Raw genomic sequence first — 22,599 nt, forward strand, 5'->3', positions numbered from 1 at the left:
TTTTGAAGCTTGGAAGCGAATTAGGTTATATTTTCCACGTAATCTCGGATTGCATGATGTTTAGTTTAATTGATTTTGTTTTTAAGCTTGTTTATCTTGTATTCATGAGCTAAAACTCTGATAGCTTCTGTTTAGGAAGAACCTAATTACTCCTATGGTTTAATTGATATTTTAGTTAATTGTTTATTGGTGATTTCATTAAATTAAGTTTGTTAAAGAACCTTATGTATTGATTACATCTATTTTCTGTTAGTTGGAAGACAATTAAGCTGCATGAACATCTCTTAATTGTTAACCTCATATGTTTATGTGATTACTTTATCACATGACTAGGAATAATGAACATGAAACTAGAACTAATAAGAGAATAGGTAAATTAATGTGTAAGCTTGTTTGAGAAACCAGCAAACAAGAGGTTAATTGAATCACCCACTTGATTAACCAATTACAAATCTTATTTAATCCAAATAATTGAACTAGGGAATTAATTAGTTTAAACAATTGGCCACTGTGTGAATTAATTAATTAATTATCTAAGGTTTAGCATTAGTGAATATGAACCTAACCACTATAGTTGGTAGCCAATAACAATTAACATATTACTTGACTATAAAAACAACCATAGGAGTGAATTGGTTGGACCTAAACAGAAGCTCTTTATTAAAATTTGGTGAATTTTTACTTGATAATTCTTAGTTAAAACTAGTGTTAGGTGTTAGTTTAAGTTGCTAGTCTTGTAAAACTAGAGAAAAAACCTTTACTCTTATTATTTGCTTAGTTAAAATTAGTTATTAATTTAATTTCCGTTCCCTGAGTTCGACATTCTACTTACTCATCTATACCACTTAAAGACAGGTTCACTGCCTTTGTGTGCTAAATTTATAACTAAAAAGTAGGATTAAATCCAGTGCATTAAACACACATCAAGTTTTTGGCGCTGTTGCCGGGGAACGATTCAAAATATTAATCTAATTCCTAATTTTTTTATCCTTTGTGTGAGTTTACTGGCACAAAGTTAATTTAATGCAGTTTAATAGTTAGTAGTTAGGTTTTAGCATCTGTTTTAGTTCTTTTATATTTAGCTTAGTTTTTTTTAAATATTGAGTTGCTACTCGCCGAGTGCATTCGCACCTACTCGGCGAGTAGAGTGTTATTTTACATTTAATTTTCTTTTTTTCAGTTGCATTTGTTTGTTCTTTTTACGTTTTTATCTTGTTTTATTTCAGGACTTTCATGACCAGAGGATCAAACACTCTGCTGGTACCCCCGTTTGAAGATTCGGAATCCGCATTGAGAAAGAACAGAGGAAAGGACGTGGAGAGCTTGAATACACCTAAGAAGTCACCTTTGTCTAACTTGAAGACTATTTTTGGGAAGAAAAAGAGTAGCAAAGCAGGTGCATCCAGCACATCTTTAGCAAGAGAAGACCCGATCAAGGAAGACAGCAAGTACGACACCAAGGAGGAAGAAGAACCTACATACGGGCACGACTCCAATTCCGGCGACGGGTTAGCTCTTACCATGGCTAACATTGATGAAATTCCCATAGGAGAGTGGAAGAAGAGGATCCGCGATGACACCGGCTCGAGACTTGTGCAACCCGCAATTCCCGCTACTGCTACGTTCGAGCTAAAGGGCCACATACTCGCTCAGCTAAAGGAAACTCCTTTCTATGGAAAAGACCATGAAGATGCCTACAAGCATTTGGATGAAGTAAATGATGTAGCTGATTACTTTAATGTTCCAAATGTACCTCGCGAGACTCAGCTACTTCGCATGCTCCCAGTGACATTCAAAGGTGCTGCAAAAGACTGGCTCAAGTCACTTCCCCCCGGGTCAGTCACCACATGGGCCAAGATGAAAGAAGAATTTATTGATCACTTTTTCCCACCTTCCAAAATAGCCAAGTTGAAGAAGGCCATTGCTAACTTTGAACAACAAGCTGGAGAGTCGTTATATGAAGCTTGGGATAGGTACAAGAGCCTGCTAAGAAATTGCCCGCACCATGACCTTAATAGCCAACAAGAAGTCTCCATCTTCTATGATGGAGTCAATGTCACAACCAGGCAGTTACTTGACTCGCAAGGCCCGCTCACAAAGAAGCCACCCCGGGTTATCAAGGAATTGATTGAAGAATTCTCTAAGCATTCTAGAGAATACCATAATCCAAGAAATGATGTTACTAGGGGAGCTGCATATGTAGCTACTGAAGACTTGTCTACGGTCATGGCTATGCTAAAAACCATGGATAGGAGGATGGATAAAATAGATCAAACGGTCCATGCTATTCGGGTGGGTTGTGAAAATTGTAATGGACCTCATCTTACTAGAGACTGAGACTTGGATGAAAATGGCAACAAAAAGGTGCAAGTGTCTTACTCGAGTGGGGACCATTATGATGAAGACTGGTGCAAACTGAAGAAGGAGTGGCTCCCTTATGACGAGTACAAGAAGGCTAAGGAGGAGAAGTACAAGCAAAAGGGAAGGGGTTTTTACCAAAAAGAGGAACCGGCACAAGAAAGGAAACCAAGTTTGGAAGAGATGCTCACCATATTTGTAGCAGATTCAGAAAAGAGACACAATGATCATGATGGTGCAATTCAAGAAACAAAAACCATACTTAGAAATCAGCAAGCATCTATCCATAACAGTGAAACGAAGCTTGGGCAACTTGCCCAACAAATCAACCAAAGAGCACCCGACGAACTCCCTAGTAAAACCGAAAACAACCCACGAGGCGCACACATAAACATTGTCACAACAAGAAGTGGGAAGATAATCAATCCTTTAGCACCCATTCAGCAAGAAGCACCTAAAGATTCGTGCCAGGAGGACGCAGAAAAACGGGACCAAGAAAAAATTATGCATGACACAGCTGCTATTCGCCGAGTCCAAAAGATGGACTCGACGAGTCCATTGCAAAATTCGCAGGAAAAAGTTTCTGAAAAACCATTTCAGCCTCCAATGCCTTACCCTACCAGAGTTAAGAAGGAAAAGCAAGAAGAGGAGTACCAGAAGTTCTTGGATCACATCAAAGCTTTGCAAATCAACATACCCTTCATCGAGGCAGTCGCTCAAATGCCAAAATATGCAAAGTTCCTCAAAGAGCTTCTCACAAATAGAAGGAAGATGGAGGAAGTTAAAGAAGTGATTCTGAATGAAAACTGCTCAGCTGACATGTTAAACAAATTGCCAAAGAAGAAAGGTGACCCATGAAGCTTGACTTTACCTTGCCAATTTGGCAACTTAGCCACCATCCATGCATTGGCTGATTCGGGAGCAAGTGTGAACCTCATGCCCTACTCATTCTTTAAGAAATTGGATCTTCCGGAACCAAGGCCAATTTGCATGGCAATCCACTTGGCAAACAAGACTGTCACATTCCCAAGAGGAATATGAGAAGACTTGTTGGTTAAGGTGGACAAGTTTGTATTTCCTACAGATTTCATAATACTAAACATAGAGGCGGATCCTCAAGTCCCGATCATCCTTGGAAGACCCTTCCTCAACACAACAAGTGCTATAGTGGACATGAGAGACTCGAAGCTTACGTTATGGGTAGGAGAAGACGCAGTCACCTTCGGGGTTGATCAAGCTATGAAGCATGCGAGGACTAGTGATTACATGGCGTTCTCTATAGATATGTTTGATGAGTTGATGGAAGAATGTGATAATGAAGATTCCAACAAATCCACTGTCTTTGCTGAAGAAATCGATGCTGAAAAAGACCTAATGGAGATCGAGAGGCTGCTGGAAGAAGCGAAATATGAAGAACTAATAAAGCAATCTGATGCAGATACTCGGCGAGTAGGGCCGATCTACTCGCCGAGTTCAAGGGCGGAAAGGATAGAAATCGTCAATTCAGCATCACACTCGCCGAGAAGCCTTCCTGTACTCGGCGAGTCTGACGTGCATAACCCAAAAACCAAGCTAAAAACGTTACCAGATCACTTAGAATATGCTTTCCTTGAAGATGGCCAACAAAAGCCAGTTATAATAGCCCTTGACCTGTCCGATTCTGAAAAAAGAAGCGCTAGTTCAAGTATTAAAGAAGCAGAAAAGAGCCATAGCATGGAGCATTACCGACATCAAAGGAATAAGTCCCTCCTATTGTTGACACAAGATTAACCTGGAAGAAGGAGCCAAGTCAGTTGTACAACACCAGAGAAGATTAAATCCGAACATGCAAGAAGTGGTCAAGAAGGAAGTAGTCAAGCTTTTAGATGCGGGGATCATTTACTCTATTTCTGATAGTCCGTGGGTTAGTCCGGTCCAAGTGGTGCCCAAGAAAGGAGGAATGACGGTCATAACCAACGAGAAAAATGAGCTTATTCCGACACGAACGGTAACCGTTTGGAGAGTGTGCATCGATTATCAAAAGTTAAACGATGTCACTCGTAAAGACCATTTTCCTTTACCTTTTATTGACCAAATGTTAGAACGATTATCGGGCCATAGTTTTTATTGTTTCTTGGATGGCTTTTCGGGTTATTTCCAAATACCTATAGACCCCATGGACCAAGAAAAGACCACTTTCACTTGCCCTGGTAGGACTTTTGCTTACCGATGCATGCCCTTTAGGTTATGCAATGCACCCGCGACATTTCAACGGTGCATGACAGCCATATTTCACGACATGGTGGAAAAATTCATGGAAGTTTTTATGGATGATTTTTTTGTTTTTGGATCTTCTTTCCATGATTGTCTCACTAACCTTGATTTGATGCTTGCTAGGTGTGAAAAGACTGACCTAGTTCTAAATTGGGAGAAATGTCACTTTATGGTCAATGAGGGTATAGTTTTAGGCCACAAGGTTTCTAAATCGGGAATTGAAGTGCATCGGGCAAAGATTGACACCATTGCCAAATTACCTCCACCAACTAATGTAAAGGGCATTAGAAGTTTCCTTGGACACGTGGGTTTTTACCGGCATTTCATAAATGATTTTTATAAAATAACTAGACTTCTAACACAATTGCTTTTAAAAGATGCACCTTTCCATTTTACTAAAGAATGTTTAGACGCTTTTGAACTCTTGAAAGAGAAATTGACTAATGCCCCAATCATTATTGTCCCAAATTGGGAGCTGCCATTTGAAATCATGTGTGATGCTACTGATTTTGCATTAGGGGATGTCCTTGGTCAAAGGGTTGATAAGCATTTTCGACCCATATATTATGCAAGCAAAACTCTAAATCCGGCCCAAGAGAATTACACCACCACTGAAAAAGAATTATTAGCTGTGGTGTATGCCTTTGACAAATTCCGCCCTTATTTAGTTTTATCTAAAACAACTGTTTTACTGACCATTCTGCTATCAAGTATTTGTTTGCCAAGCAGGATGCCAAGCCTAGACTGATCCGATGGGTTTTACTTCTTCAAGAAGTCGACATTGAAATACGCGACACGAAGGGAATGGAGAACGTAGCAGCCGACCATTTATCGAGGCTTGAAAACCCACAAGTGCAAGAAGACAGGCTTGGAGATGACTTCCCGGACAAATACATTATGGTGACTACCGGAGAAGAGCCATGGTTCGCAGACATAGCTAATTATTTATGTAACACCGTAAATTTCAAAACAAATTTTTCAAATTTTATAAAACATAATTCACTTAATATTCATAAAACAACCATATTTGAAAATCCAATCCAAGTAATACAAAATCCCAAGATCTCAAAATAACAAATCCCATGCGTGTGTATTGATCAAGCCGGCGCCTTCCCACGGTCGTCACTAGTACCTGAAACAAATAACACCAAACACTGTAAGCACAAAGCTTAGTGAGTTCCCCAAAATACCACATATAACACGTATTAGCCACTCGAGGCTATAACTCTGTGGGTCCGTGCACCCAAACTCTGTGAACCCTCAGGTTCTAACTCTGTAAACATGCACAGCATAAATCACAAAGAATAATGCAGTGCAACACATAACATATATATATATATATATATATATATATATATATATATATATATATATATATATATATATATATATATATATATATATAGCATACAACCACTGTATCACATAACTCTATTTACCTACTCAAGGTAAAGTATAGTGAGAAGACTCACCTCGCGTATCTCGGTAACTCGCAAGTCCCTGAAATCACTCGTGCTCGATCTCCCGATCTATAGTCCTCCTATAATACAATACATCTCTAAATAACACTTCACAACTAAGGTTGATTATCCCTCAACAAGTCAACATAGGTCAACACTGGTCAATGGTCAACGATCAACTTTGATCGGACTCAGTGAGTGCACTATAGCAACTCGGCGAGTCTATGCGCATACACTGATTTCCCTGGGATCCTCCCTTGACACGACGAGTATTCTCCTAGCTCGACGAGTTCCACCTGGCATGAGTTGTGGGGCCTCTACAACTCAACTCGACGAGTCTCAAGAACAGCTCGGCGAGTCCCAGCTTGACTCAGTCCACCTGTCAACCCACTCTGACTCTCCCTGACTCACTGAGTCAATCCCTCAACTCAGCAAGACCACTCGCTGAGTGGTGCTGGGTAATCTTCATGCTACTCGCCGAGTCTGTTCTTCGGACTCGGTGAGTCCATGCCATGCAACGACTCAAACTCACTCCTGAGGTCAGATCTGTTCCATACATTCATAGATCTGGCCTCCCCAAGCATGATAATCACATAAAGTCCAAACCTTGGGGCTCAAACAACAACTATTTGCTCATAAATGATGTTTTAGCCCCATATCTCATAACTCTAGGCCAATACTCTCATGAACACTCATAAAGATTAAGGAATACAACTCTTCTAGACCTCTATGGATCTCATCTCAAGCCTTATCATGATTAGGGACGAAATGGACATCAAATCTAGCCAACAAAGGGGTCAAGAAACCCTAAACCCCCATGTTCATCATAAAAACGAAAAAGGAAGCCAAGATATACCTCCAAGATGATGCTCTGAGCTCCAAAATGATGCTCTGAGCTCCAAAATCGTAGAATGTCCACTTCCCTTGCCTCGTCTTAGCTAGAATCTCCTTTGCCTTCCCAAACCAAGCTCTAAAGGTCAATAATGGCCTCTTTTCTCTCCCAAAACGCTCAAATCTCTTTAGGGTCTCTCTCTAGGGGTTGGTGGCTACAAATGATGACTCGCCGAGTCCAGACACGAACCCGCATCAAGAATCGCGATCCTACCCGGCGAGTTTGAGCTCAAACTCGCCGAGTCCACTCACAATTTTCCAAAAATATACCAATAATGAATACCTGGAAATTCCGGGCTGTTACAATTCTCCCCCACTAGAACTAGACTTCGCCCTCGAAGTCTCGCTTTGTAAATAACTCCGGATGCTGCTCGCGCATCTCACCCTCCGGTTCCCAAGTCATCTCGGACCCCTTCCGATGTTACCACTGAACCAAAACCAAAGGTACCTCCTTGTTCCTCAGAACTTTGATTTTCCAATCTCTGATTGCCACTGGTCTCTCAGCATAATTCAGGCTCGCATTCACCTGAATATCCTCTAATGGAATCACTGCCGACTCATCGGCTATACACTTCCGCAATTGCGACACATGGAAAGTGTCGTGAATCTGCCCCAACTCTGCTGGAAAATCCAAACGATAGGCTACCCTGCCTACCCTCGCGACTACCCGAAATGGTCCGATATATTGGGGCCCCAACTTGCCCCTCTTCATGAATCGAATCACTCCTTTCCAAGGAGAGACCTTCAGGAGCACAAAGCCGCCGACCTGGAACTCAAGTTCGGACCGGCGTCTGTCCGCATAACTCTTCTGTCGACTCTGAGTAGTCAGTAACCTCTGTCTGACCTGCTGGATCTGCTCTATCATCTGAAGTACAATCTCAGTGTTTCCCATAACGTGCTATCCGACTTCTCCCAAGCAAATGGGGGTCCGACACCTCCTCCCATACAACAGCTCAAAGGGTGACATAACGATGCTCGAATGATAGCTGTTGTTGTAAGAAAACTCGGCCAAGGGCAAATACATATCCCAACTTCCCCCGAAATCCAATACACATGCTCGGAGCATGTCCTCGAGTGTTTGAATCATTCGCTGACTCTGTTCGTCTGTCTGGGGGTGATATGCGGTACTAAAATGCAGCCTAGTACCTAGCTCCTCATGAAACTTCTTCCAGAATCTGGATGTGAAATGTACATCCCGGTCTGAGACAATCGAGATCGGCACCCCATGCCGAGATACCACTTCCCTCACATACATCTCTGCTAACTTCTCTGCGGAAGAAATCTCGCTGATAGCAAGGAAGTGAGCACTCTTCTTCATTCTATCCACAATCACCCAAATTGCATCAACTCCCCGAGCAGTCCTTGGCAATTTGGTGATGAAATCCATGGTGATCTGTTCCCACTTCCATTCAGGAACCTCCAACAGTTGCAACTAACCATGCGGTCTCTGGTGTTCGACCTTAACCCTACGGCAGGTTAAGCACCTCTCAACAAACCACGCAACATCCCTCTTCATACAGGGCCACCAATACTCCCTCCTCAAATCCAAATACATCTTAGTGGCCCCAGGATGGATCGAGAATTTCGACCGATGAGCCTCTTCCATCAAAATGGTACGCGTTCCTCCCACAAACGGTACCCAAATACGCCCCTGAAAAGTCATAAGCCCCCGACCATCAGTAACGAACTCCGATACCAACCCAACAACTCACTCTCTCTTCTGGTTTTCCGACCTCACTGCCTTAGCCTGTGCTCCTTGAATGGTGTCCAACACCGGAGTCATCACGGTCAATCGCAAACATACATCTCGCAACGGGGCGCTCTCCGCCCTGCGACTCAGGGTGTCGGCTACCACATTAGCCTTGCCCGGATGGTACAGGATCTTACAATTGTAATCTTTAACCACATCCAACCACCTCCTCTGCTGCATATTTAGGTTGGGCTGATCCATTAAATACTTCAGTCTCTTATGGTCCGTGTATATCGTACACCGAACCCCATACAAATAGTGGCGCCAAATCTTGAGGGCGAACACCACTGCCCCCAACTCTAGGTCATGGGTGGGATACCTCGTCTCATGAGGCTTCAACTGCCTCGATGCATATGCTATCACATGCCCTCTCTGCATCAGCATCGCTCCCAAACCCAAGATCGATGCATCACAGTATACAACAAAGTCCTCCATTCCCTCCGGGAGGGCTAACACCGGGGCCTCGCATAACCTTTGGCGAAGCGTCTCAAAGGAGGCCTGATGCTCGGGGCCCCATGAAAAAGCGACACCCTTCCGGGTCAACCTAGTGAGTGGCACTGTGATCTTAGAGAAATCCCTAATAAATCTCCGATAATAACCGGTCAGCCCTAGAAAACTCCTGATCTCGGAGGGTGACCTCGGCACCTCCCAACTCATCACAGCCTCAACTTTGGCCGGATCGACCAATATCCCTTCCTGGTTAACAAGATGTCCTAGGAACTGGACCTCTCGCAACCAGAAATCACACTTGGAGAATTTGGCATAAAGCCTCTCCGATCTCAGAACTCCGAGGATCTCCCTCAAATGCTCCTCATGCTGCTCTCTAGATCTCGAATATACCAAAATGTCATCAATGAATACAATCACCGACCAATCCAACATCGGCCTGCACACCCGGTTCATGAGATCCATGAACATTGCCAGGGCATTGGTGAGTCCGAAAGGCATCACCACAAACTCATAATGCCCATAACGCATCCTAAACGCTGTCTTCTGGACGTCCTCATCTCACACCCTCACCTGATGGTATCCAGACCTCAAATCGATCTTGGAGAACTAAGATGCTCCCTGCAACTGGTCGAACAAATCGTCGATCCTCGGTAACGGGTAACGGTTCTTGACCGTCAGCTTGTTCAACTCTCGGTAATCAATGCACATCCGGTGTGAACCATCCTTCTTCTTGACAAACAGAATAGGTGCTCCCCACGGAGAGCTGCTCGGCCGAATAAACCCTTTCCCTAGCAGCTCCTGAAGCTGCAAGGATAACTCTTGCATCTCTGGAGGTGCAAGATGATAAGGCACCTTAGCGATAGGCGCGGCCCCCGGGACCAAATCAATACCGAACTCTACTTGCCTCACGGGAGGCACACCCGGCAACTCCTCTGGAAAGACATCCGGGAACTCACGCACTATAGGAACCTCCTCCACCGACCTCGCCGTCTTGGAATCAACCCGCGTATCCGACACGTACGCCACAAAACCCTTACAGTCCTACTGTAGACACTGCCTCACCCTAGCAGCCGAACAAAACGCTGATCCAGAACGGGTACCCTCGCCGTACACTGTAAGAACTCCCCCACTAGGGTCTCGTATGGTCACTAGCTGTCGCTCGCAGTCGATAACCGCACCGAACCTGCTCAACCAGTCCATGCCCACAATGACACAAACATCCCCCATGGCAATAGGAACCAAATCAATCGGGAACTCAACACCGAAAATCTCGAGTACGCACCCACGGATCACCTCCGTGGCATATACCACCTTCTCGTCAGCTATGGAAACTCTCAGAGGCCGACTCAGCGCCTCGCGACTAACACTGATGTGCTGACTAAAAGCCAAAGATACAAAAGACCGACTCGCACCCGAGTCAAATAATACCAAGGCAGGTACAGAATTCACAAGAAAAGTACCTACGCATAACATAATATAAGCATAATATCTCAACATTACAATAAATACACGAAAGAATACATACCAGCCACGATATCGGGCACTGCGCGGACCTCCTCCGCGGTCAACTGAAAGGCTCTCCCGCATGCCCTCGGCGCCTTGGCCTTCACTAGCCGACTCTCGGTAGCTCTGATGGCGGCAGGGGCAGATCCCTGAGGTGCTCCCTGATCTGATCCCCGCAACTGCAGAATTTCCGCCTTCCGGTGTCCGGTCTGGTTGCAGTGAAAACACACTACAAATCCCTTGGGGCAGTCCTTGGCCATATGCCCCTTCTTGGCACATTTGTAGCAAGATCCAGCTCTACCTACTCCATCGTGACCCTTTCCGCACTTTCCACAAGTCCGGCCCTTCTGGCTCCCAGATTTGGGATCAGCGGGCTTGGCCCGCTTGGCTGCCGGCTGGAATTGTGCCGGTCGCCGATCTCTCCCCTGAGACTCAGCCTCCTCCCTAGCTTGAGTCTCCAGCTCAATCTCCCTCTTCCGGGAATTTGCCTGAAGCTCAACAAATGTTCGGTATGAGGAGTTCGCCACGAACTCCCGAATGTCTCGCCTCAAGATACTCAAATATCGGCTCATACGTGCCTGCTTAGTGGACATGTGCTCAGGGCAGAACATCGCCCTCTCGTGGAACATCCTGGTAATCACTGTAACAGACTCGGTGCCCTAGTTGAGGGTCAGAAACTCCTGGACCAAACGCTCCCTCTCCACCTGGGGAACGTACTCATCTCGGAACATGGCAGTGAACCTCTCCCAGGTCACTGTCGCAAGCTCAGCAGGCGAAAAGTGTGCTGTCACAAACTTCCACCAGTCCTTCGCTCCCAAGCGAAGCTGGTTCAGCGCGAACTGTACTCTCAAATGCTCAGGAGATGAGCAAGTGAAGAAACACCCCTCTATGTCAGAAATCCATCTCATAGCCGCCACCGGGTCCTGGGTCCCATCAAACTCTGGTGGTTTCGTGTTGTTGAACTCCCGGAACAGCAACACATCACCACCCTGCGGCCTCGCAGCAGCAACAGCTGCAGTGGCTGCCGCAACAGCAGCCTCAGAAAGAGCAGCATAACGCTCATCGAAAGTCTCAATCAGTACGGTCTTAATAGACCCAAACATCTTTGGTATCTCTTCCCTGATGACTACAGCCACCTCCTCGTGAATGATCTGACGGATCTCCTCATCACTAGCCCCGACGCCCTCCGGCATATGACGTGTCCTCACCATGATCAACCTCTGAAATACAACATATGGTAAATTAGAATCCGTTCGAGCATACTCACACTCGACAACTCATCCCTCCTTGATCCTTGGCATTCCGAAGATTCTTACTCGGACCGTACACCACCCTGGTGCTTTCAGTAGTACGGGCCCAATACTACTGTCCACACCGTTTCAGTATACACCCCAAATCCTCCTCTTCGAATCCCAATTTCCAAGTACTCTATCACTTTCTAACAGATCTCTCATAAGCTCCTCGCTGCTACCTATTCTCTCTCAAGCATCTCATAGCAGCTCACATCTCCCTAGGCTGAGGCATCACAAATCAAGGCACTCTAGTCCTAATAGGAATATCTAGCCTACTTTAGCAAGAGAATACATCATAACAATCTCATAAACATATAATATAAGGGTATTTTGGGAAATCACCGTTCGGGCGCTGACTGATCGTACACACGTTTCTCCTCTGAATTTCTCTAGAAATCTTTTACTTTTAGAAAATTTGGTTTTCTTTTTGAAAATATTTTCCAAATCCTCAGTTTGAGTCCAAATACTCCCGAAGGTGTACCTGAACCCCTCAAACCAAGGCTCTGATACCAACTTGTAACACCGTAAATTTCAAAACAAAATTTTCAAATTTTATAAAACATAATTCACTTAATATTCATAAAACAACCATATTTGAAAATCCAATCCAAGTAATACAAAATCCCAAGATCTCAAAATCATAAATCCCATGCGTGTGTACTAATCAAGCCGGCGCCTTCCCACGGTCGTCACTAGTACCTGAAAGAAATAACACCAAACACTATAAGCACAAAGCTTAGTGAGTTCCCTAAAATACCACATATAACACGTATTAGCCACTTGAGGCTATAACTCTGTGGGTCCGTGCACCCAAACTCTGTGAACCCTCAGGTTCTAACTCTGTAAACATGCACAGCATAAATCACAAAGAATAATGCAGCGCAACACATAACATATATATATATATATATATATATATATATATATATATATATATATATATATATATATATATATATATATATATATATATATATATAGAGCATACAAGCATTGTATCACATAACTCTATTTACCTACTCAAGGTAAAGTATAGTGAGAAGACTCACCTCGCGTATCTCGGTAACTCGCAAGTCCTTGAAATCACTCATGCTCGATCTCCCGATCTATAGTCCTCCTATAATATAATACATATCTAAATAACACTTCACAACTAAGGTTGACTATCCCTCAACAAGTCAACATAGGTCAACACTGGTCAATGGTCAACGGTCAACTTTGATCGGACTCGGCGAGTGCACTATAGCGACACGGCGAGTCTATGCGCATACACTGATTTCCCTGGGATCCTCACTTGACACGACGAGTATTCTCCTAGCTCGACAAGTTCCACCTGGCATGAGTTGTGGGGCCTCCACGACTCAACTCACCGAGTCTCAAGAATAGCTCCGCGAGTCCCAGCTTGACTCAGTCCACCTGTCAACCCACTCTGACTCTCCCTGACTCACTGAGTCAATCCCTCAACTCGGCAAGACCACTCGCTGAGTGGTGCTGGGCAATCTTCATGCTACTCGCTGACTCTGTTCTTTGGACTCGGTGAGTCCATGCCATGCAATGACTCAAACTCACTCCTGAGGTCAGATCTGTTCCATACATTCATAGATCTGGCCTCCCCAAGCATGATAATCATGTAAAGACCAAACCTTAGGGCTCAAACAACAACTATTTGCTCACAAATGATGTTTTAGCCCCATATCTCATAACTCTAGGCCAATACTCTCATGAACACTCATAAAGCTTAAGGAATACAGCTCTTCTGGACCTCTATGGATCTCATCTCAAGCCTTATCATGATTAGGGACGAAATGGACATCAAATCTAGCCAACAAAGGGGTCAAGAAACCCTAAACCCCCATGTTCATCATAAAAACGAAAAAGGAAGCCAAGATATACCTCCAAGATGATGCTCTGAGCTCCAAAATCGCAGAATGTCCACTTCCCTTGCCTCTTCTTAGGTAGAATCTCCTTTGCCTTGCCAAACCAAGCTCTAAAGGTCAATAATGGCCTCTTTTCTCTCCCAAAACGCTCAAATCTCTTTAGCGTCTCTCTCTAGGGGTTGGTGGCCGCAAATGATGGCCATAAGCCCCTTTAAATAGGTCTCAACCCCTGGAAATTAGGGTTTCATTACACAGCGTGGACTCGCCGAGTCCACTCTTGCCGAGTTTGAGCTCCAACTCGCCGAGTCCACTCACAATTTTCCAAAAATACACCAATAAAAAATACCTGGAAATTCCAGGCTGTTACAATTTAGTTAGCAAATACATCCCAAAAGATCTTACCCGCCAACAAAAGAAGAAATTCTTTTCAGAAATGAAATATTACTTTTGGGATGAGCCTTATCTTTTCTGAAGTTGCGTGGATGGAATCATAAGACGATTCGTATTCGGGAATGAAAGTCGACACATCTTGGAGCATTGTTATAGCGGACCCACTGGTGGACATCATGGAGGTCTTTGATATTGGTTTCTATTGGCCCACAATTTTCAAGGATGCACCCCAATTTGTTAAAGAATGTGATGCATGTCAAAGAACGGGAAACATTTCATCTCAACATGAAATGCCACAACAAAGTATTTAAGTGTGTGGGGTGTTTGATGTTTGGGGGATAGATTTCATGGGACCATTTCCCGTGTCAAAAGGAAACAAATACATACTAGTGGAGGTGGATTCCATATCTAAATGGGCGGAGGCACAAGCATTACCCACTAATGATGCTCATGTGGTGGTGCGATTTTCAAAGAAACTATTCTCACGATTTGGAGTCCCAAAAGCCCTTATAAGTGACCGAGGCACTCATTTTGCCCATGATCAGCTAGAGAAGGTGTTAAGGAAATATGGGATAACCCATAAATTCTCTACATCTTTGTAACAACCCGAAATCCAGGTACCCTTTTATTTAGCCCTTCATATTTAAATTGTGTCACTTTAGGGTTTTGCATGTTGGGCGAGTACGCTGCGCGTACTCGCGTGCTTCATTATAACGCGTTCTCCTTTGGATACGCCGGGCGTACCCAGGCTTACGCTGGGCGTAACCGGTCCAGAATCAAAAACCCTAATTGTTGGGTTGGCTATAAAAGGAATGTGTTGGCTCGACTCGTCAGCCACCATCCCTCAGAAAGAAAGCCTAAGAGAGTGTTTATTCGTTCCTAGCCCATTTGTGAGTGTTCTAAGCTTGGTGGTGTCATTTCAAGGTAGCAAAGGAGAAGAAGAGTTCATTGGGAAGGCTAGAAGTTGGTGTTCAAGTGTAGATCCGGGCTTTGGAAAGGTTGGAGCTTCATTCTAAGGTAAAAAGTTCGGATATTGACATATAGTTCTTGTGGTATGCTTTATGGACCATTTTCTAGGGTTTTGGTCCCAAAGGTGGAGACTTTATGAGCAAATGGTCTCCACTAGCTTAGATCCATCATATTTCTGGTCCATTTGAATTGTAGATTCATAAAAATGTAATCTTGGACGTGAATGTTTGGCCATGCATGAGATCTATATCCTTAAGTTGAAATGGAAAGGTGTTAAGGAGTGTAAGAGCCTTTACAGCCATGCCAAGGCTTAAAGGTTTCGACTTTATGAGTAAGGATGCTTAAATAAAGCCGGATCTAGAAGTTGAAGCATTGGCTTAACCGATTAAGACCAGAAATGATGAATGCTTAGGTCTGATGGTTACGCTGGGCGTAACTCCCAGTACACGCAGCATACTGGGTGGAGACCCCGATTCTTGGGTTGGCGATGTACACCCCGCGTACATCAAGTTGTATGCCCCACGTACTGGAAGGTTGACTTTTGTTGACTTTTAGGGTTTTGGTCAATGTCACACCCCGCTAAAGCGGAAACGCAAGGTATGACAGCGATAACGGTTTCAATGCAAAAGATACATCACCATAGCAGTATTTAAAAGTTTACAACCCATAGCTTCAAAAGAAACAAAATACAAGTTTTTCAAAATAACATTGTTCAAAATATAGCTTCATAATAGCTTCAACACGATGCAGCATGCTCTATGATGATGAATCTTTACATCCACTTACTAATTACTTCCTGAAAAAGCATGTAAAACGAGCGTCAACTATGAAAATAGTTGGTGAGTATCACAAGTTTATAAAAATCGAGCGTACAATGAGGCTTTTCGTAAATACAAGTACATTGCTTCAATGATAAACAAGTTGATTGCTATTAATGAATACAAGTTTATTGCTATAACGAGAAACGAGTTTGTATGTGTATGAGCAAACAATGAGTCTCAACCAAACCTATGACTGAAGCCCTATCGAGATCTATGCTTATCGTTCCATAGATGAATATGGTATCATGCACTCCAGCGATTCGGGTGAGTGAGGAGTTGTCAATTCCTAATAGCGCTATCCATAACGACCATTGGCTCAAAGAGTTAATGGTTAGAGATAAGGGAAGGGCCTTAGTACGATAAGTTCTCATGTTCCGTGTTGCATAGACATACATAAAGAAACATAGCAATACAATAGCAATCATGTTTGATACAATTCAATTTAAATACAACATGCAAACAGTAGTTTTTCTGGACATGCTTTTCCACCCCAAAACATAAAAACCGAAAATAGGGGAGTGCGTGAATACTCACAGTATGCTAAATATAGCAACCAAGTTTATACGAGTTAGATAAATACAACGGATATAAAAATAGTTTAGGACATGCTTTTCCACCCCAAAACATAAAAACCGAAAATAGGGGAGTGCGTGAATACTCACAGTATGCTAAATATAGCAACCAAGTTTATACGAGTTAGATAAATACAACGGATATAAAAATAGTTTAGGACATGCTTTTCCACCCCAAAACATAAAAACCGAAAATAGGGGAGTGCGTGAATACTCACAATGTTTTGTGTAGACACAAGCGGTACTTCGGGATGCACCAACGTCTTACTACCGGGATCCTACGACATCAAACACACGCACTAGTGAGTTTCCATGTCGATATCTAATGCTAATATACTAAACTCTACATATAGGGAAATGCCAATTTATGTTTTAGTATTGGATTTTATATCAATTAGTTACACTTTTTCTGAAGTAATGAAATTCTATATATCGGGCGATTAATTACAACCTTGGAATATAAACTTTCCAAATTTTTAAGTCCTTATTACAACATAAATTCACGAAAATAGCATTCGAGGGATAAAAATTATCAAACTTTTTATTTAACTGTTATTACACAATACTAAGCTGGGAAAATTATAAAAATGGATTTCCAAGCTGTTTAATTATATTTTATGATTTTTGAGCATTTATTTCAATAAAAATTGAAATAAATAGAAAACAGTTTCCAAAATTACCCAAACTTTTTATTTAATTGTTATTATACATAAATAGGCTGGGAAAAATATAAAAGATATTTTTCAGTGGGTATTTCTATTTTTCCTTGCTTTATTCCTTTAAATAGTCATTAATTAAAGAAATAATATTAAACAGTTAAAATAAATCACCATAAATTTTTGTAACATCATTTACAGTATAAATATCCTGGGAAAAATATCAAAAGTGGTTTTCATAATGTATAAACTGGTTTTGGGTATTTATGTATATTTAAGTGTGTTTTAGTGCAATTAACTTTAGAAAATAAGAAAAAAATAGTTTACAGTATAGAAAAATATTCAAAATTTTTATGTAACCTCCTACTCTATAATATTATATCCTGGTAAATTGTCATGAATTTTGGATAATCAGAACTATTTCTCCCATTTTTAGACCATTATAATTACCAAAAATTGGGAAAAATAGTAAAATATGATGGAAAATCTTGAAATTATTTTCTGGAGTCACCCATCACATGTAAGGTATGCGAAAATTGTTAGATACAATTTTCACATCCTATAAAGTGGTTTTGTAATTTATCATGTCCTAAATAAAAGAAAATTAGAAATCATATGAAACAGTAACAAAAATTGCTGAAACTTGATGAGGGGTCATTATTCCCCATAAGGATCATCCATGAATTTATTTAGGATTTATTGACCTCTGGAAGTATTTTATATGATTTATGCCCTTGGTTTTAGCAATAATTCTAATAAATCAAAGAAATAACAAAAGCTCTTGAAATTTTCCAGATTATCTCATGCATGCAAGGGCTTTCAAAAGGAAAAATGTAAAAAAATGTATTCAGAAGAGAAATGAGGGTAATGATTCCAAACAATTTAAGAAAAGTTGCATGCAATAATGCATGAAGTGTAAATGTGGCTGAAGTTCATGAATTTGTGTAGTCCATTCAGTGAGGTTTTAAGCCACGAAATTTCAACCATAATTCACTAGATATGTTAAGTTTCTAAGGTATTTTTCCTCAGATTTATGGTTGGGTTTAAGGCCATTGTTTAAGCAAGATAAAAATAGTGATCACAGAAAAAGAGCTGTATGCGCAACCTTTTTGTAAAATCTGCTAAAAATCGGATATTTAATATTTTACAGTGAGACCAGTTGGGTTTGAAATTTAACTCGTGTAACTAACCAATACAAAAAGAATATCATGATTTGGTTAAGAAATGACTGCGTTATGACTGTTCAAAGTCGAACAAAGTAATCTAGCAGATTGCATGTTTGCTTGAGTGCATTATTAGGGTATTTCAACAAGAACATCATGCATGTCTTTGGTAAGGCCCGATTTCTAACACATGCATGGAATGAATGAGCATCCAAGATGTACTAGAAATGTTTTAAATGCTTTTGTTCATGCATGAACACAAAAGAAATGGAGAAGAACATGAAATATTAGGTTTTGATGTCACATGATCATATGTGCATCTTTTCCACTCCTTGCATGGGTTTGATCCCGGATTTTTACCATCTCTAACACATGCATTGTGTTATGGTGAGAATCTACAAACCACAAGGGGAGAATAAAGATTTCTAGCCATGGAAAGGCATAGAATCTGAAAAGTAGAGAAGACTAAGAAGAAAAAGAGGTTTAACCATGAAACTATGGAAGAAGATGTTGTTGTTTACCTTGGTTTTGACCTTGAGAGAAGTAAGAACACTTCAAGGGCTTCACAATCTCGAAATTTTGCAGAGAAATGAGAGGATTTTCGTGAGTTTAGAGAGAGGGAAGAAGAGAGTGAAGTGTGTGAAGAGAGTGAAGTGAGAGAGTGAAGAGGGAAGAGGTGGAGTAAGGGTTTAAGCTTAATGATTGTGTTTTGGGGAAGAGAGAGGGCATGGGGAGAGGTGATGGCCGGTTTTTGCATGCATTTTGGCCTCCTCTCTCCTAAATTTTAAACTTTATAAACTTCCCTCCTATATTTTATATAAAAACATTCATTTTTATAAAATGTTTATTAAGCAATTTGATTTATTTAAAAATCTTGTTTTCAACAAATAATTTATGATTAATACTTGTAATTTATATTTCTAGTTCATTGGTATAATCCATAATTTGATTAATAAAATTTGATATTAGGAAGTTTATAGCCAAATTTTATAAAGTTTTTAAGCTTTATAATTTATAACTTTGGATTTTTGGCTCTTTAGGGTTTTTGGAATATTGTTTGATATTCAACAACATGTTGAAGTATAATTAGAATGTTTTAATTTATTTTTAGAGTTTTATACCCTATTTCAATTATAACAAAGCTTGAAGATTTATTCTAATTATAGTATTGGCATTTCCTATTGTAGCTAAGCAACTTACTAGAATTGTAAGTATCAAGTATATTAGTTCTAGACCTTAGTTGGATCCTAGTTTATGCAAGATTTTTGACCTAATTTATACTACTAGGTCATGGCATGTTGTGCATGAATGGTTATTATAAAGATGCATGAGTCCAAGAATGACCTGAATTGGCAGTTGTCACAGTCAACATGTGGACTTTGAGTCAAGGAAGGGTAAAATGGTCTTTTACCCTCTGAGGAATGATGATAAGGGGTAAAGTCTAGTTGTGGAAGTCTATATTAATTAAAATGATATTCGTTATGATTAGGCGAGGTTGAGTCTTCGTTGAGATTTAGAGATAGCGAGTACGCGAGATTCTAGACTTTTCACAAGGTGAGTTTTCTGTGTGACCGGAAGGTCGGATATGTTATGAGTTATATGCATTGTATATGATAAGTTAATCGTTTGTATGTGATATGTATGCTATGCTTGATATGGGCCGGAAGGCATTATGTTATGGGTCGGAAGGCATATATGTTATGAGCCGAAAGGCGTTATGATGTAGACCGTAAGGTCGATGCAGGTAGGACCGGAAGGTTTACCGAGTCGGGACGGAAGTCCCCTGAGACACATGGACCGGAAGGTCAGGGCCTGGAAAGGCGTATGTGCGTAAGTAGTATTTTGGGGAACTCACTAAGCATTTATGCTTACAGTTGTTGTGTTATGTGTTTCAGGTACTAGCGAGGACCATGGGAAGGCATCGGCGTGATCTGTACACACTGACGAAGGAACTGTTTTATGATCATGGGATGTATTTTGTTATAATGACATTGTTACACATGTGGTTTCAGAATATTAAATGATGGTTTTGATGTTTTCAAAAATGAAAATTTTGTTTTGAAAATTCACGTTGTTACAATCTTATCATCCACAAACAAGTGGGTAAACTGAAGTGACTAATAGAGCCTTGAAGAGAATCTTGGAAAGATCGGTGGGGGCAACCGGAAAGAGTGGTCGGACAAGCTAGATGATGCACTTTGGGCCTTCCGAACAGCTTTCAAAACATCTATTGGTACTACACCATATAGGCTAGTTTACGGGAAGCAATGTCATTTACCGGTGGAGATCGATCATAAAGCTTTTTGGGCTTTAAAAATGTGTAACTTCAATATCGCGGAGCTCAAGAACAACCGGTTGATGCAAATGAATGCTCTTGAAGAACTTAGACATGATGCTTACATTAGTTCTTTAATCTATAAGGAGAAAACCAAAAGTTGGCATGATAAGAGGATCAAGAGTAATAAAGCGTTTCATGAGGGGCAAAAGGTGTTGCTTTTTAACTCAAGACTAAAACTTATTCCGGGCAAACTCAAATCAAGATGGGATGGTCCTTTTCTAGTCAAGAAAGTGTTTCCCCATGGTGCTATAGAGTTAATATCAAAAGATGGTACCTCTTTCAAGGTAAATGGATATAGAGTGAAAAAGTATGAAGAAGGAGTTCCAAGGAATGAAGACATAGAAGAAGGGTTGTTGCTGGAGGGTATGCAAAAGTGTAGCATGGGAGGAGTCCATCTAATGACTCTGTCAAAAGAAGTGCTTCCGGGAGGCAACCCGTGTATAGAGTTTGCATTTCTTTTCCCTTTATTTTCTTTTTAATTTCTTAGGTATTGTTTTATTTTCATTCTTCCTCTGAAAATATATTTTCAATGATTGCTTGAGGGCAAGCAATGCATAGAGTGTGGGGTGGTGTGTTAAAAATAAAAAAAAATTTAAGTTTTTTTTCAATTTGCAAGGCTTACTCGCCGAGTTCATACGCGTACTCGGCGAGTACAATTTAAAAAACCCTTAAACTCGCGAATACATGGACCTACTCGGCGAGTAGGACTTTTCTACTCGGCAAGTAGCAAACTTACATAGGTGGTTTATAATCTGTAAAAAAAGGGTTTTCACCATTTTAAACACTACCCACAACTTGTTGTGCGCAGCAACTCTCAAGCCATTTTCTCCTCTCCTTGATTGAATCCACATCCTTGAAGCAAAAAGGTACGATTTTTAGCCTCAAGACTTGTAAAGGTTAAAGCTTTATTAAAATGTATCCATTATTTCACCCAAAAATCGGATTTGGGGTTCCTTCTAATTTTAGGGTTTTTAAATTCGTATGAATTCAGAGGTTTTAGGCACAATTTCTTTTGGATTTGTGTTTTATAGGCTTAGTACAGCAAACCCCAAGAAAAGATTTGATATTTTTATGGACCTACAATGGCCCGTCGGTATTCTATCCCGCAGTTCTTCCTACTCGCCGAGTAGTTCATGAACTCGGCGAGTAGGTGCTTTGACAAGCCTGCTTTCTTAAAGTTTAATTATTGGGTGTTGTTTGTTTGTGCTTTCTTGTTGTTATTTTGCAAGAATTGTGTCCAGAAGAGGCCAAACTTCACGTGGAGGAAGCCAAGGATACATCCCGTGGCTTTCTTTCTGCCAAATCACCTCTAAATCTTCACAAGCACGCGCTAAAAATAGACTGGAGGCGTTGAAGCAGAAGGAGATCCACCTTCCTAATGCCATAAACTGGTAATGGTTGGGAACAGTCGGGTTGGAGGAGGAGTTAACACCATACTTGATAAAGGCGTGTGATGTGGGAGATTCCACTATTATTTGTGATGGATGGCTGCAACTATTCAAAATTCAAGAACCGGTTTACGCGGAATTGTGTTGGTAATTTTTTGCTACTATTTCATTCCGAGGTGGTAGTGAGTATTACAATCCCAACACTATTTCTTTTTAACTCGGTGGGGAGCTGTGACAATGCAGAATAGCTGAGCTTTCATGGAGAATTGGTATTTATGACCAAAGTACCATGCTGAATGAAGACTTCGAGAGCTTTTTGGAGCAATGCCACAAAGAGCTTCCCGAAGAGGTTGTTGCTTCCACTTGGTCGAATACTATTTCCAACCGAGTGTATATTCCATCTTCCGCGCAGGAGGGCCATATCCGCTCACCGGTTCACCATCTCATTCACTGTCTTATTGCCAGCAC

The 22,599-nt window shown here is 41.4% G+C and overlaps 1 protein-coding gene and 1 non-coding gene across 2 annotated transcripts; one reads left to right on the forward strand and one right to left on the reverse strand.

Annotated features, from left to right (window-relative positions):
* Positions 1-1,905: 1,905 nt before the first annotated feature.
* LOC144999152 (small nucleolar RNA R71) lies at positions 1,906-2,012 on the reverse strand. The gene has a single exon (XR_013660672.1). It is a non-coding gene; the product is annotated as a small nucleolar RNA R71 (small nucleolar RNA).
* Positions 2,013-2,898: 886 nt separating this feature from the next.
* On the forward strand, positions 2,899-22,097 carry LOC145045604 (uncharacterized). Its single transcript, XM_078993929.1, has 6 exons — positions 2,899-3,205; positions 3,443-3,803; positions 4,963-5,245; positions 5,341-5,511; positions 20,530-21,106; positions 21,973-22,097. The coding sequence occupies exons 1-6, from the start codon at positions 2,899-2,901 to the stop codon at positions 22,095-22,097; spliced, it is 1,824 nt and encodes a 607-aa protein (XP_078850055.1).
* The last annotated feature ends 502 nt before the right edge of the window (positions 22,098-22,599 follow it).

The sequence above is a fragment of the Lactuca saligna genome, chromosome 5 (assembly GCF_052625555.1).
Source record: "Lactuca saligna cultivar CGN05327 chromosome 5, ASM5262555v1, whole genome shotgun sequence".
In the NCBI taxonomy this organism is placed as follows: domain Eukaryota; kingdom Viridiplantae; phylum Streptophyta; class Magnoliopsida; order Asterales; family Asteraceae; genus Lactuca; species Lactuca saligna.

What these genes read in the sequence shown, in the direction of transcription:
- LOC145045604 (XM_078993929.1), top strand. Translation starts at nt 2,899, where the DNA reads ATGGACTCGACGAGTCCATTGCAAAATTCGCAGGAAAAAGTTTCTGAA. An exon ending in AAAAAGAATTATTAGCTGTG is followed by an intron (nt 5,246 to 5,340) that starts GTGTATGCCTTT and finishes TTTGCCAAGCAG; the next exon opens with GATGCCAAGCCTAGACTGAT. An exon ending in TCCCGGACAAATACATTATG is followed by an intron (nt 5,512 to 20,529) that starts GTGACTACCGGA and finishes AGTGACTAATAG; the next exon opens with AGCCTTGAAGAGAATCTTGG.